General features: G+C 41.7%; 1 protein-coding gene across 1 annotated transcript in view; it reads left to right on the top strand.

The window, feature by feature from the left end:
• Nucleotides 1–13,810, top strand: part of asap3 (ArfGAP with SH3 domain, ankyrin repeat and PH domain 3) — a 24,740-nt gene extending 10,930 nt beyond the window's left edge. Inside the window, exons 7-26 of the mRNA XM_022196643.2 lie at nucleotides 104–189; nucleotides 533–608; nucleotides 1,634–1,720; nucleotides 1,949–2,058; nucleotides 2,846–2,915; nucleotides 3,069–3,156; nucleotides 3,492–3,540; nucleotides 4,314–4,480; nucleotides 4,592–4,725; nucleotides 4,885–4,976; nucleotides 5,137–5,317; nucleotides 6,282–6,367; nucleotides 7,708–7,823; nucleotides 7,903–7,970; nucleotides 8,681–8,788; nucleotides 8,993–9,209; nucleotides 9,451–9,709; nucleotides 10,387–10,597; nucleotides 10,759–10,890; nucleotides 11,363–13,810. Coding sequence (XP_022052335.2) covers nucleotides 104–189; nucleotides 533–608; nucleotides 1,634–1,720; nucleotides 1,949–2,058; nucleotides 2,846–2,915; nucleotides 3,069–3,156; nucleotides 3,492–3,540; nucleotides 4,314–4,480; nucleotides 4,592–4,725; nucleotides 4,885–4,976; nucleotides 5,137–5,317; nucleotides 6,282–6,367; nucleotides 7,708–7,823; nucleotides 7,903–7,970; nucleotides 8,681–8,788; nucleotides 8,993–9,209; nucleotides 9,451–9,709; nucleotides 10,387–10,597; nucleotides 10,759–10,890; nucleotides 11,363–11,437 — 2,412 coding nt within the window. The 3' untranslated portion in view covers nucleotides 11,438–13,810. The remainder of the gene's footprint in view (nucleotides 1–103; nucleotides 190–532; nucleotides 609–1,633; nucleotides 1,721–1,948; nucleotides 2,059–2,845; nucleotides 2,916–3,068; nucleotides 3,157–3,491; nucleotides 3,541–4,313; nucleotides 4,481–4,591; nucleotides 4,726–4,884; nucleotides 4,977–5,136; nucleotides 5,318–6,281; nucleotides 6,368–7,707; nucleotides 7,824–7,902; nucleotides 7,971–8,680; nucleotides 8,789–8,992; nucleotides 9,210–9,450; nucleotides 9,710–10,386; nucleotides 10,598–10,758; nucleotides 10,891–11,362) is intronic.
• The last annotated feature ends 454 nt before the right edge of the window (nucleotides 13,811–14,264 follow it).

The following is a 14,264-nucleotide window of genomic DNA, read 5'->3' as shown; positions in this document are numbered from 1 at the left end:
GTCTGTGATAAACGTTTCAGTTGTGAGTCCTGAATAATGGTAGCTATCCATGAGTCCTTTCTGTTTTGCAGCTGTTTCTAACTGTCTGTGTTTATGCTTTCAGTACCTTTTGAAGATGCAGGAGCTGAAGGTGCGTCAGGGCCCTGATCTTCTCCAGAGCCTCATTAAATATTTCCAAGCCCAGCTCAGGTCAGTCTAAGCCAACATTATACATTTGTTTTGTCTTATAGCTACTTTGTGCCAGGTGTGTAAGAAAGAGTTACTTCTTGGGTGAAAAAAAAACATATGGATTTGATTTCCACCTATGGTTACTGTAAAGGTTTTTACATAGTACTGGAGGCACTCTGGTTTTTGCTTCCATGTAGAAACGGTTGTCATATTTGTTAACCATTTACCCACTTTATTCATACTGTGGACTTTATGTGGGAATAGAGCTGCTTATACAGCTTCAGCATGTGATGTTTTGGCTGCTGTAAACCAGGATGTTTGACCTACTGCCTTGACTTAGCATTTATTGCTCTTCCGATCTCAGTTTCTTCCAGGATGGGCTGAAAGCTGCAGAGAATCTTGCTCCCTTCATCGAGAAGCTTGCTTCTTCCATTCACACGGTAAACACCGCAACTGCTGCGGCTTTGTCCGTCTATCTGCAGTAAATGTTAGTCATCGTATGGTGGGCAGCAGTTCTGTTTTTTTTCTCAGCTTTGCTATGGTTTTAGAAGAATATTTGTCAAAATATGTGGCCTGAATCATACTGATGTTGTCACAAAATGCCCACACATGCACATACCGAACAAATAGATGGTATCATACTCACAATTGAACCAGCCTCACACATACTCACTCTTTTTCCTTTTTTCTTCTTTATTTGTCATCTCTTGCTATTTCACAAAATGACATTAAACTGGTGTTTTCGTACCTCCCTTCTGCAGCACTCCGTCACTGTTACTCTTTCACAGCAGCCAAAACCTCAGCCTCTCTCCCCCTCTATTACCTCCCCTCTTTACCCCCGTGTGGAGACTGTTATTGGAGTCTGTTCCCAGAAATTCTCCCCCCTTCGTTTCCTCAAGACGAAACTGAAAGTGTCTCTCATTTTCATTCCTTCCTTCATGCACACCTATTTCTCCAACCACTGTCTGTTTTCCACTTTGCACAGAATTTGCCTTCTTCCCTTTTTCTGGGCAGAGCACTGGAAACAGACTGTTAACTGTGATACTGGGAGCGTTAGAGGTTTTTCTGGTTCTTCATGGGCAGAACACAGGCCCGCTCAGACATGCCAGACCTCAGCCTGGAGAAAGAAATTCAGATGGAATCTCTGTTATAGTTCCCTGGAAAAATGCTGAAATATTTCACTTAAAGTGGCCGATTTTGCTTGTGAGACTGATCTCTTTGCTTCCTAAAGCAAAAGACAAAACCTCCAAAGACTACACGCCCTTGTGCTGAGCTCTGTTCTGCATTATTTAGACCATTACACAAAGCTCTGATGTACTGTTACTACACACCCAGAACAAAAGGAAAAAAAACACTGCGTATGATCTAATAAACATGGGAGAACACAAAACTTATTGTACTTCCAAGTAATTATATATTTTATTGTTATGATGGAGTACAAATATTTTTATGATGTGTGTTATAGGTGCGTGTGGACCAGGACGAGGAAGTAAAACAGCTCACTCAGTTAAAGGATTCTCTCAGATCATTTCTGCAAGTGGAGGGAAAAGAGGTATGCGTGTTTGTCGTGTATCATTATTATTATACTCCTTACATGTATCCAAGAATCTCGCTTGCCGTAGGTTTTCAGTGCGTAAACAAAATGAGCAGCAGATGGCTTTGATTTCTAGCTCATCACATGTGCTTTGTTCTGTCCCAATAGCTCTGTGTTGTTTTTAATTTTCATGATCTGCGCTTGAAGTTTTTGTCGTGAAGTCCTAAATCCCCATTTGTATCCCAGGAGTACCTGAACAGGAAAAACTCTGGCAACGGGTACAGCATCCACCAGCCACAAGGAAACAAGAAGTATGGGACGGAGAAATCAGGCTTCCTGCTCAAGAAAAGTGATGGGTGTGTAAAAGGATTCATTAGTGTCAAATATCTGGCACAAACAAGCAGTAATGTTAGATGTTAATGTTGGAATTGATCATACAGGCAACACAAGATGACAAGATGTGTATTTCTCATGCTGTTTCATAATAGTCGATAATTAAAATGCATGTAAACAGTAAAATCTGCTGTAAGCTCTTAACTTAATGTGTCCTAAGAGAGAGCTTGAAGCTCTATATTTTAACATTCCCAAAGTGATAAACTCTGCTTACTAACACTGTCAGAGCCGGGTGAAGAAGGGTAAGCAACACAGGGAGAAACTCAAACTTTGTCTGCCCCAGCTGGTCTTCATTATTGTGAGATGAAGATTCAAGCAGGGGCCTCTCCTGTGGAACGTATTGGCAGACTGGCCAACTGAGCAGATCCAACTTCTGCGTCATGCACATAAACACACAGAGCTAGATGACTGTATGATAAGAAGGAGGGGATGTGGTTCAGTAGGGCGAATGGGAGGCGGGAGGAGAGCAAACTTTCCTCAGGCCGTTGACACAAAACAGAGCACGATCTGCCGGCCATTTTACCTGATTCAATCACGATGATGAAGACAGGAGTGATGTGCTGTGAACATAAATAAAACAGGCCAGATCATTGCTGCTCAAAATGAGGCTGTATGTTAACACTATTTTTAGTTAATATGCAGTACTCAGATTTCCCAAGTAGATAATGTTGCATCAGTAGCACGTGAATGATATCTGTATTTTTGATTTTTTATTTATTTTTTTTGCTATGTTGGCATATTATCTTGCAGGATCAGGAAGGTTTGGCAGAAGAGAAAGTGCGGAGTCAAATTTGGCTGCCTGACCATTTCCCACAGTACGGTGAGGAACAATAATGTGCTTTCAAGAAAACACATGCCACATCAGCTAAATACTCACTAGGCTTTCAGCAGAAGCCCGGATAAAAGTACATTTGTCAACTGAATTCCGTCCAAATTCTCCGAAACATGCTGACATAAATGGGTTTGTCTTCAGATCAATCGACCTCCAGCCAAGCTGAACCTTCTGACCTGTCAGGTGCGACCGAACCCAGAGGACAGGAGGACCTTTGACCTGGTCACTCGTAGGTTCATTCTTAACTTTTGACCCTTACACTTTCTCCTCCACATATCGCCATTAAAGACTCTGAACAGTCATCTGCAGTGCAGCTGTGTGGACGCTTGCCTCTTGTCTCCCCACATTGGTAGAAACCAGGATCTGAGACATTTTACTTTGGCATAAGCGCCAGACATTCCTTATGATTAATATAAACAGTTGTAATTGAAACCAGAGCTGGTTGTGTTGCTTCATGCTTATTCTTTGCCATGTTTAGTCATGCAAACTGTATGTCCACCATCCTGTTGTCTTGTAAACCAATCACCATGTTTAATCTTCAGCTACCATTTGTCTTCTTTCTAGATAACCGGACGTATCATTTCCAAGCTGAAGATGAGCAGGAATGTTTGATGTAAGCATTGGCATTGTTCCTTCCTTTAACTCATGTATTCTGTCAATTCAGAGGCAAGTTGTTGCATGCCAGGCCCCTTTTATTTTAGATAAAACCTACATAGGAAAGAAGCTTCGATATGCTCACACAAAAACAGCCAGGATTGAACTCAGGAAGAAGCTCTGCTCTAAAAGGAGGAGTTGAAAATGCTTTTGTAAAATAGGAAATGACTATAATTTGATGATGTGTGCAGTGTAGACCAGGCAGGGCTGACAATGCACAAAAAGGGAAAAGAAACCAAAAGATGTAGAAAGAAAAAGCTGTCTTCTCGGGGCCCCCCTGGCCCAGCTGGTTCTGGGTGGGACTTTTCTTTTTAGCCACAGACAGCAAGCAAGAGAACTTTATGTGTTCTGATGTGGTTTTGGATGAAGGGGTGCATGTGGGCTTTTCTATCCCCTGCCCTGCCCTTGTGTGTGGGCCTCCGGGGTGATTCTTTGATGCAATGTGAGTTTGGTGCCGGAGCTTCAAGAAATGAAAGATGTGAGATTCAGTATGAGTGTAGATTTTAGTGAATCTGAGAGTGTGAGAGGGATGATGACTTGTCACTGCACAGCTGAGCAAAAACCACATGCAAAACACATGGTTTTGCACTTTTTTTTTTAAATGAAAGAAAGGAATATCTTTTTTTCTTTTGCAAGGAAGGTCATCTGCTTTCTCATGCTGCAGCTCACTCCAAGCACAAAACGTAGAAATTGGATAACAGTGTCCTTGATGTATGTGTATTTGTGCTGTAGTTGGGTGTCAGTGCTGCAGAACAGTAAAGAGGAGGCCTTGAACACGGCTTTGGGAGGAGATCAGCTTCACCTCCAGGACAGCGGGCTCCAGGAACTATCCCGTGCCATTATCGCTGAGCTTCGACACATGCCCGGCAATGAGGCCTGTGCAGACTGTGGAGCTCCAGGTCAGCCAGTCATTTTTGATGATGATGATGATAATAAGTTAGATGGCCTCGTGAGGTTGAACTTTTCTTTTCAAGCTGTTCACATGTGTCCATTTGCTCTTTGTATCTCAGATCCAACATGGCTGTCCACCAATCTGGGCATCCTGACCTGCATCGAGTGCTCTGGTATCCACAGAGAGCTGGGAGTGCACTACTCCAGGATTCAGTCTCTTACTCTGGACCTGCTGAGCACCTCTGAACTACTGGTACTAAATATAAACATGGAAACAGACACAGAACCCTACACAGTCCCAGTGGATTTTCTGTTGTCAGGATTTCCTAAATACAGACATTATGTAACTGTCTGCTTTTCACTGAAATTCCTTCATGTCACATCTTTGTGGCTGCGTTGTGTGTCACTGTAGTTGGCTGTCAGTATTGGAAACACCAGATTCAATGACATCATGGAGGCAGGCCTGCCGAATGACTCTGTCAAACCATTGCCACAAAGTGACATGTGAGTCGTCGATTTCTTTTCATCTTATTATTTAAAAGGCAAATTGGCATTGTAAATGAAATCACTTTGATGGTATAAATACATTTTGTGACAAAAATGATTATTTAAATGCGTGTGTGTGTATTTTTTTTTCGTTGAAACATGTTTTGTTAATGAGCAGGAATGCCAGGAAGGAGTACATTGTGGCAAAATACGCTGAACGTCGCTACGTCCTTCGTAGAGAAGAAGCGAATCCAGGCCGGCTGTATGACGCCGTGAGGAGCCGCGACATCACTTCCCTTCTGCAGCTCTACGCAGAGGGAGCAGACCTGACCAAACCGGTCACACTCCCTGAAGGACAGGTGAAGATAACTTCAGTGGATTTCTCCCACCGGCTGTTGAAATGTGTCCCGTTAGGATTGGGAGTGCTTGTAATAAACCTATAATCTCCCTGTGACAAATTTCAGCTCTTAACATTCCCACAGATGTCATGCATTTCCTTTGAATGACGGCTACATCCTGACAAGGCCGCCCACTCGGCTTGTCTGAAGCTCCACACACATTTATGCGATATGTCAGAAAGTCATCAACTTACTCCTTTCACTTTTTAAAGTGTTGCTAAAATGGCTAAAAATAAATAAAATCCTCCTGATTTTAAAAGAAATAGTCGCAACGTGCTGTGTGCAGGAGGTGTGTGAACAGTTACAGTATGTGATGTCTGCTCCATGGAGTGATTGTGTGCGGGGAGTCGGAGGCCCTCCCACTTCTTTTGGCCTCTAATCCAATCTTTCCCTCTCATTTTCTCTCCTCATCCTCTCATCTTGTTTTCCCCTCCTCTGCTGTCTCTCTCCAAACCCTCGTCTTTAATCACATTCTGCCCTGCTGTCAAGCACTTCCTAGTCAGCTTTAGCGCTGTGTGCACCACGGCTGACTTGCCTGTGTGTGTTTATGTGTGCGCTTGTTTGTTTGTGTTGGTCGGGTTTCATTTATTATTTCAGCTTTTGGGTCAGAGCTCATGTCTCTTGAGAATGAGTGAGACAGGCTCGTTGAATTACGCAGGCACTTCTCTCTCTTTCTTCTGCCCCTCCTTTCGCCTTTCACATAAAGACGTAACGCCGAAAGCTTTAGGAATGTTTTCACTTTTTAACACAAAAACACAGAAGAGCTGATGCACAATTAGCCTCTGACATAAGCTTCTGCGGCAACTGTTATAGACGGACTGTAAATTTGCATGAATTCTAAAGGTAAAAATACTCGGTGCAGATGGAATATCTCTTTAAGGGTCAACAATTTGCCCTCATTTGTCCACTTTGCTTCCTGTTTAAGGGAATCAAAGAGACGGCTCTTCATCTTGCTGTGCGTCTGGAGGAAAGAAGCTCCCTGGCGCTGGTGGATTTCCTCTGTCAGAACAGGTCAGACAATGACAGTTAGAATGATTCATACCTACTCTGTATGTAAAAGGTGTAAGGCAGGCTCGGGGGGGTTTTACACTAGGCAAGCTTGGTTCACGTACGCAAAATTTGAAACGGAAGCTGTTTTTAGATGCGGGTTATGTAACATTGCTGCTTCATCAGTTTGTTAAAGTGATGGCATTCTGTCATTCAGATATTGGTCCCTGTTCAGCTAATGTTCCTCACCACTTCATTCAGACATATGCCTTCCAATGAAGGAGAGAGCCACCGTACGCTTGATATTCGCATAATATTGCAGTAACAAACAGAGGACTAAGTCTAATGCAGTAAACTGGTTGCAGCTTAACAAACCGTCAAAATACCTAATGGCCTAATTTGTTTGTGGTAAAACTGAAACTGAAAGCAGAGACTCAACCTAGGGATGGCCGTAATGCAATGAATGATTTAAGTGTAGCTTCTGAACTATGACTTAATGTGACAGCTCACCAGTCTGAGGTGAAGAAAAGTACACTCTGTGAGTAGTTAGATCCTGATTGACCCTGTTGCTATATTAGGAGTACTTTACAATTCAGACTCATTAGTGTAGTTACTGATGTTGTGGCGTGCATAAATGTGCACAGGTCTCTTGATTAGAAGACATTCAGATGGATCTTGTTTCTGTCTGAGGCTGCAGGTGTTTAATAAATTCAGAGGAAGTAGTCCTAAACTAAACAGCTATTCTGTGTGTGTGACAGCTCACCTCAGGGATAATTTCTAATTTTAAAAATTCAATAATGAAGTTACCTGCGCTGTTGTTCTACTTGTGCAAATGTGGGCAAATCTCTTTGTTTGAGATGCTCATGTAGATCCTGCTGCAGGTATTTAATAAACACAACACAAGGGAAAACTCCTTCAAGCAACATCAGTTCCTGTTAAAGTCTTGTAAAGAAAAAAATAGCCCAGATTACATTTATTGTTGTTGAGTATTATTAATCTAAGCTGTCAGCATCTCTTTTCAACCCAGAAAGGCTTTTTAATTTTGGGCATTTTGTTGCCTGTATTTTTGGCACATAAGCCGTTTCTTTTGTTCTGTGGGGTGTTTTTGGATCAGTAGTAGTGCTAAAATGTGGCCCTAAATCACTTCACACAACTCAAAGTGCCATTGTGTGTGCATGTCAATCTGCAGTTTAGACTTGTGCTGTGTTGATAGTGATATAAAAATGTTACTATGCTCAACTTAGTAAGACCGCTGGCGTGACTTTATTCAGACATGAATCTGGCATGTTGAGTGGTGGTCAGATCAACAGAATGCTGCACGTCTGTAGGGGGGTTAATGTCTGTTCTGCATGTTCATTCTACAGCAACTGTCTGGAGAAGAGAACAGCAGAAGGGAACACAGCTCTTCATTACAGCGTCCTTCATCACAAGCCAGAATCTCTCAAGTTACTGCTCAAGGCAAAGGCAGCTCTTCACACAGGTATGTTTTCCTCAATTGATTTTTTTCCCCCATCAAGTACAGTGGTTTAAAACCATTAATTTTCTCCTTTCACCTGTAGTGAACTCAGGAGGAGAGTCGGCTCTGGATGTTGCCAAGAGGCTGCAACACACACAATGCATTGAGCTGGTGAGATCTCACTTTCCCTCCAAGTTCTTGTTTTAATGTAATAATCACAGAACACAGACTGTCAGGGGATAAGTTCATCGGCGGAATCGAGTTGCAGCATTATAATACCTACCAGAAAGAGAACTAAAGAAACAACACAACTTCCACAGCTGGAAATCCTACCTTGAAATAACTCCCTGTGCAGCAAAGCTCAGCTAAGGACTCACTCCCAGGACAGGGAATCCTATCCTCATCAGGTCCCAGTGTGCATCATTTATAAACGGGTTTTATTTTCTTACCGGCCATCTGTCCTGCTGAATCAGACCTGCCCTGTGTAATATCCTGTTTGATTGTGAACACTATCTTAAAGGCTTGTTTGGTAGAAATTGAGAAAAATTCCATAAGTAAGTTGATGTAAGATTCTCTGCATGCATCAACTTGCATTGACATTAACCTCCATTCAGGCGTAGAGAGCCTTTGTACTTTCATTTTCACTTTTGGAATCGTGCTGATCCAAAGGTCACATTTCCGTACATCCCCTTTATGGCCTGTCAACTGTCAGCAGATTAGCATGGGAACAAATTAGGCTTGAAATAGCCAAGCTGGTTGAGTCTTATCACAAAGTAGTTGTTAGTTAGGGCGTCATGGCTGATCCCAGTAAATTAAGGCATGTGTGAAACACTTGAAAAGGGGATGACTCTTCTGTGTGTTTGTGCTCTTGTGTGTTTTAGTTGGAGCTCGCCCAGAGTGGGAAGTTTAACTCTCAGATCCATGTGGAGTTCATGTGGGAGACACAGTCCCAGGAGTTCTATGACAGCGAGGATGACCTGGATGAGAGGGTAAACAACAAACCTACCTCCGACCAAGGATGCTGTCTTTTAGCCAAAAAAAGTCTTGTGAAACATCTGAAGATGTAAATTATAGGAGCTTTCCATACCACCATCATTCATCAATATAGAACAAGTAATACAAATGGATAAATCAAAGAAAGTTGAGGATAAACTATAGAATTTAACATTTTGATGATTTCTACATTCTTCTAGGTGAGCCCTTTACCTAAAAATCGTTCTCCTCCATCCTTGAATGGAGGTCATGGATCTGCCTTTGCCCGCTGGAGTGGGAATAATGGTGCCAATCCTGGTAGCAGGCCTTGTCAGACTTATGAGAATCTAGACTTCCTTTATGGAAGTCCTCCTGCCAATAGTGCCCCTTCTGGAGCATCAATGCCACCACCACTGCCAGCTAAATCCATCCAGAGAGGTGAGCTACTGTATAAAGGTTGTCTTCATTCTAAATAAATCAAGTGAATTTTTCCTTAGAGTGCCTATCTGTGTTAAAGATAACTTGTTCTGAAGTCAGTGCAGCTTCAACATCAGATTTCAAATTTCTTTTTAGCTCTTGCCAAGACATTGCTCTCATGCTTGTTTTTGAAGAAATGAACAACTTAGTTGTTGTTAGTTTTGCTAATGTATAGTGTTACTCTTCTCTTTGACCTCCCCAGGTCGCTCAGACCCGCAGATTTCAATCACAGCACAGGAAGGAAACCCTCTTCCACGACGCTGCTCTAACCCGGTCTCCCACTCATCTAGTCCCAAGTCGCAGGCGAGACACAGCACACATTCACCCAATACAGACCACCAAGCTGGGAGAGCCCCGAGGTCCCCCCACGGACAGGGAGGTCTGCTCAAGTCACAGAGGCAGACGTGGGAGGGCCAACCCGGTGCTAGTTCAGGGTCTCAGAATCACATAGGACCTGTCAGGTGAGAAAAGACACTCGCATCCATTTTAAGTGTTGATTTGCAACTTGAGCCATTCTTCTATATAATCGGTTCTATTCCAGAGGAAGCAATGGATTAAAAAAAGGCAGATCTATTACATATCCTACTACAGGTGGCAAAGAAAATGATAACGGTGTCTTGGCTCAGCCCACTACCTCCCACCCTCCACCAATGGAGAGAAACATTAAAGAAAGTGCATTTAATGGAAAAATAACTCCATTTGAATTTAGGTTCTTTTATGAATTTATGGGATTCTGTTTTTGCTTACTTTAATTTAACTTGATTAACATATTTAACAGGCTAAGGGAGATGTTTTTGTTTGAATTACCCAGTGGAGATGTAATTATACTTGTGTCTGGAATGTATGCTTTAATATGTTTCATGACCCCTTGCTGCTCTCTAATTTATCTTTAAATGTAATTCTCATCTTTATGTGGGTTTAGATGATGCCATGAGCTGTCGTGTTGCCGAATCTTATATCGTGTGTTCTTGTTCGTCCATTTTTGAGCTGCATAATAACATGTATAAAAACATATAATTTAAATGAAATTTTGGTTAAAAAAATACAAAAGGTACTCTCCAGCTCTTCAAGGTTAATGCATTCATTAAATAACTTGCTTTATTCATGTAATTTCATGTGACTTTGTGTCATTTTCCAGTTCAGAGAAGACCACGTCATACCGTCGCACCAGCAGTGGAGGAGGCAGCCAGGGAAAGTGTGGCGTTTTGTCTCCGAGCTGTGTGGGCAGCCAGGAGGAGCTTTACTGCAGCTTAGTTGGGAATAGTACTAACCTGACCCTGGCCCCTGCTCCCACATCTTCATCCTCACCTGCCGTGACCTGTGCACCGCGACCCCGCAGGAACGCTATGGTACAACCACAAAGAGCTGTTTAGCCTGCAGTTTAAGTCTTCCATTCCATGTCACGGTGTTCAGTTTCAGGACTTCTTCTCAGGAAAAGACCTGAAAGATTTCACAGTCAGTATAAACTTGCTGGTGGCACACTGAGCAGTATATCACATGTCTCCTCCAGGTTTCTGGCAGTAGGCCACATCAGAAGCGTGTCAAGGCTTTGGTGGACTGTAGAGCAGTCAGCTCCGAGCAGCTCGCCTTTTTTAAAGATGAAATCATTGTGGTCACGGCCACTAATGACCCCCACTGGTGGGTAAGTGCAACTACAGATTCTTCATTTCATAATTGTCTGCTGTCCTCTGCCTTTGGAGTAGTGATTTTTGGATGAGCTAGTAATGTGAAATATTTAAGACATCATCCCCTTCTTTATTCATTTGTTTACTACTTTTTATATAATGGACATTTGGTAGTTAACTCAGTAGGAATCAAAAACACAGATTATGACATTTACTAATTGTTGTCGTCATCTGTTGAGTCAGTGCATTTGGCCTTTGTAAATTGTTCTGTGGTAATTGTTTGCAAATGTAGTGGACACCAGGTATGTCTTTTATTTGTTCCACTGTGGAATTTTTTGATTGCGTTGTAGATTTACACATTCAGAATAAAAATAAAATGTCAGACTCTCAATGTAGTGTTCTACACAGTAAACAGGGGGTGTTTTCACACACTGTTATGGACTTTCCATGTGTGTTCTCATTATAAACATTGAATTGTTCCTTTTCCAGGTTGGCCACATAGAAGGGGAACCATCCAGGAGTGGCACCTTCCCTGTCAACTATGTACACAAACTGACAGACTGAAGGGAATGTACTTCAAAACAGTGGAACTAAACCATGTCAACCATGGAAGATTCTCATCACAAAGTGGAATTTCTCTACAAAGGAGGACAGTGTTATTTTCATGGAACTAACTCAAACCAGAAGGATGGAGCAAACAGAGAATGTTTCCACATGAGGATGTACTGTCCAAGGGACACCTGAAGATGTAAATGACGCTGGTTTTGGGGGGTTATCCCCTTTTTAACATTTCCTAATTCTAGAAACCAGCAAAGAAACTGAAAATCATAATGACTTTTAGCCCTGAACCGCTGTTAAACGGTACAAAGGTAAAAAGCGTATGTGGTTGGGGTACAATCTGCTCTTATTTCCATTGAACTATTAATCACACGTTTGTACAGCAGATGCTGAAGTTTGTCTAGATTCATCTAGGACTTGTACATAGAGGCGAAACTTACCTGCAGGGCAAAACCCTTTAAGGCACTTTAATCAGAAGAAAACTTCTGAAGAGTTGGCAGAGCTCTACATGCGTACCAATCCAGCTGCTGAATAGGGAAGTAGCTGCTTTTTGTTCTCAGTGGAAACTCTCTAGTCTTTTAAATCACAGGATACCGAGACTAAGATATGAGCTTCAAACGTGCCCAGTGTCTGCTGAGGCCTGCCTACCCGTCCTGGGACATGCCTGCCAGTCTGTCTACAACAAAAGCGGCAGGCGCCTGGGCAGCCCAAAGAGAGATCTGAAACTTAAGCTCAGCCATTTCCACACCGGGCATAGCTCACAGGCTGCACGGAGAGTGGAGGATCCAATTTCTTCTGGCTCCGGGCAACAATCTCTGGAGAACCTGGAATAATGGTGGTGTTGGGAGAAAAAAAAAAGACTCTTTCTGTCCTACCAGGAAATGGCACTTAAAGAGGGCTTTTTAGTAACAGCACCATGCTGCAGTAATTTGTTCAGTAAGCACACGCTCACACTGTAGTCCCACATGTTTCGCACCAGATATACACAAGCACACTTGCACTTAATGTAAACACACAAACCTTTTAAAAAGAAAGCAGGGCTGGGAGCGAGAGAGGTGTCGTTGCTCTACTTGTTATACCAGAGAAAAATTAACAAAATATAACTCCTTTCACAGTTATTACATCAAATTTGTTGTACATACTTATCTCAAATTTATATATACTCATGTACAGTATATATCACGTGTGTCCTCATCTGTTGTGCATCAGAAAGGACTGTATCATAACAGATGGTGTTATTTCATGTCATTAATTTGATGCCATATGCCCTCTTTGCTGTTTTAGTTTGTTGTCTGAATGGCTGTCAGACAGAAAAGAGAAGGGACAGTTAGATATGTCTCACTTAAACAAACCAGTCTTTTTCCTTGCCCATGTTTCTGTTGATATTGTTACAGTATTGATGTTTAAGAGGATGTCATTAGACTACAGCTGTAAGTAGGAGCTTATTTCATTCAGTATATTTGTAACATACACATTAAACGTGCTTAATTAAGATCAGTTTTGTCTTTTAAATTGTATTTGATAATATTTTTCTGTAACTAGTATACAGACCAAGTATGGAGTCTTTTATGTCCGGTACGAGCACATGTTGCTTAAATTATTCAGTGAGTGGTGGCACATCTAAACCTACATCCTAGAACTTCTTCCTAATGTGTTAAAACTTTAATAGAATTGGCTGAATGTCAGCTTTGGAGAGCAATCAAACAGCTAAAAATGTAATAATTTCACATTCTGAAGAACATTGTGGCGACTTGTAATGCTAAGTATACACTTAACATTCAAAATATGTACATTTAAATTCACACATGAACTAAAATTACATCTTAGCCCAGTGTCAGATTAGCAAAAAAAAGTTTTGCTTATAAATATGCTCACAAATTCCAATGTTTAAAGGCAAAAATGGCATAAATATTCATAATATTTTAAACTAAAACAATCTGCATTCACATTTAAACAGTTATATTTGCATGTCTCTCTTCATTTCCTGACTTCCTCAGCTTTTTTTTTCTTCCTCCAAATCTGTATGCTTTGACAAAGCTACATTCCGTCAGCCATCTCTTTTGGTAGCTGTCCTTCTAGCCTCATCCAGCCTCATTCTGTCTGCTTCCGGATGTTACTTTGCCCTGACCCTCTGTCCCAGAGCCAGGATGATGAAATTCCAACCTGTCACTTGCATAAGCAGTCACCTCACTAAGGGCCAGGATAACACACCATGCTACAGCCTGTTTTGTTCTGCCAGCCAGAGTAACCCAGACACACACCCATATCTCCCCCATTAACCCTGCCTGCCTGTACTAATGCATACAATGTATACACAAAGCACTCTGTAATATGCAGCTCCTGTACCATTACTGCGAAATAAATGTACCCGTTCACTGATTCTTTTCTGTTCTAGCTGTATTTGTACTCACTCAGGCACCATGCACAAATATAACTTAATGTAATGTACACACTGTGGAATATAATTGTAATCCATGAACTGCAGAGGAAAGCCTGCACTAATCTCTGGATTTATAATTCCCGGGTAGAAGAGAAGTATGGCTTGGATCCATTATTAGCATTTTTTATAAAAGCATGTCAAGTTCCTGTGCATATAGGTCTGTAATCTCTAAAAAAGAACTAAAATATAATAGAGGATAGTCTAACTTTCTAATACCCGCAGCTCTGTATGTGCAAAACCCTTTTACATGGTTAATGCTTTTTAATAAGTGAGCACCAGCAAAAACATCAGCTTAATGTAACTTACAAATCCTGGGCTTGCAATAATGAGCACTTGGAAGTGGCCTATATTTCCAGTAATTCTGCTCTTTGCATCTGAACATGGGGTTATCTA

Source organism: Acanthochromis polyacanthus, chromosome 1 (assembly GCF_021347895.1).
Source record: "Acanthochromis polyacanthus isolate Apoly-LR-REF ecotype Palm Island chromosome 1, KAUST_Apoly_ChrSc, whole genome shotgun sequence".
Lineage (NCBI taxonomy): Eukaryota > Metazoa > Chordata > Actinopteri > Pomacentridae > Acanthochromis > Acanthochromis polyacanthus.
This window is presented reverse-complemented; position numbering and strand designations above follow the sequence as displayed.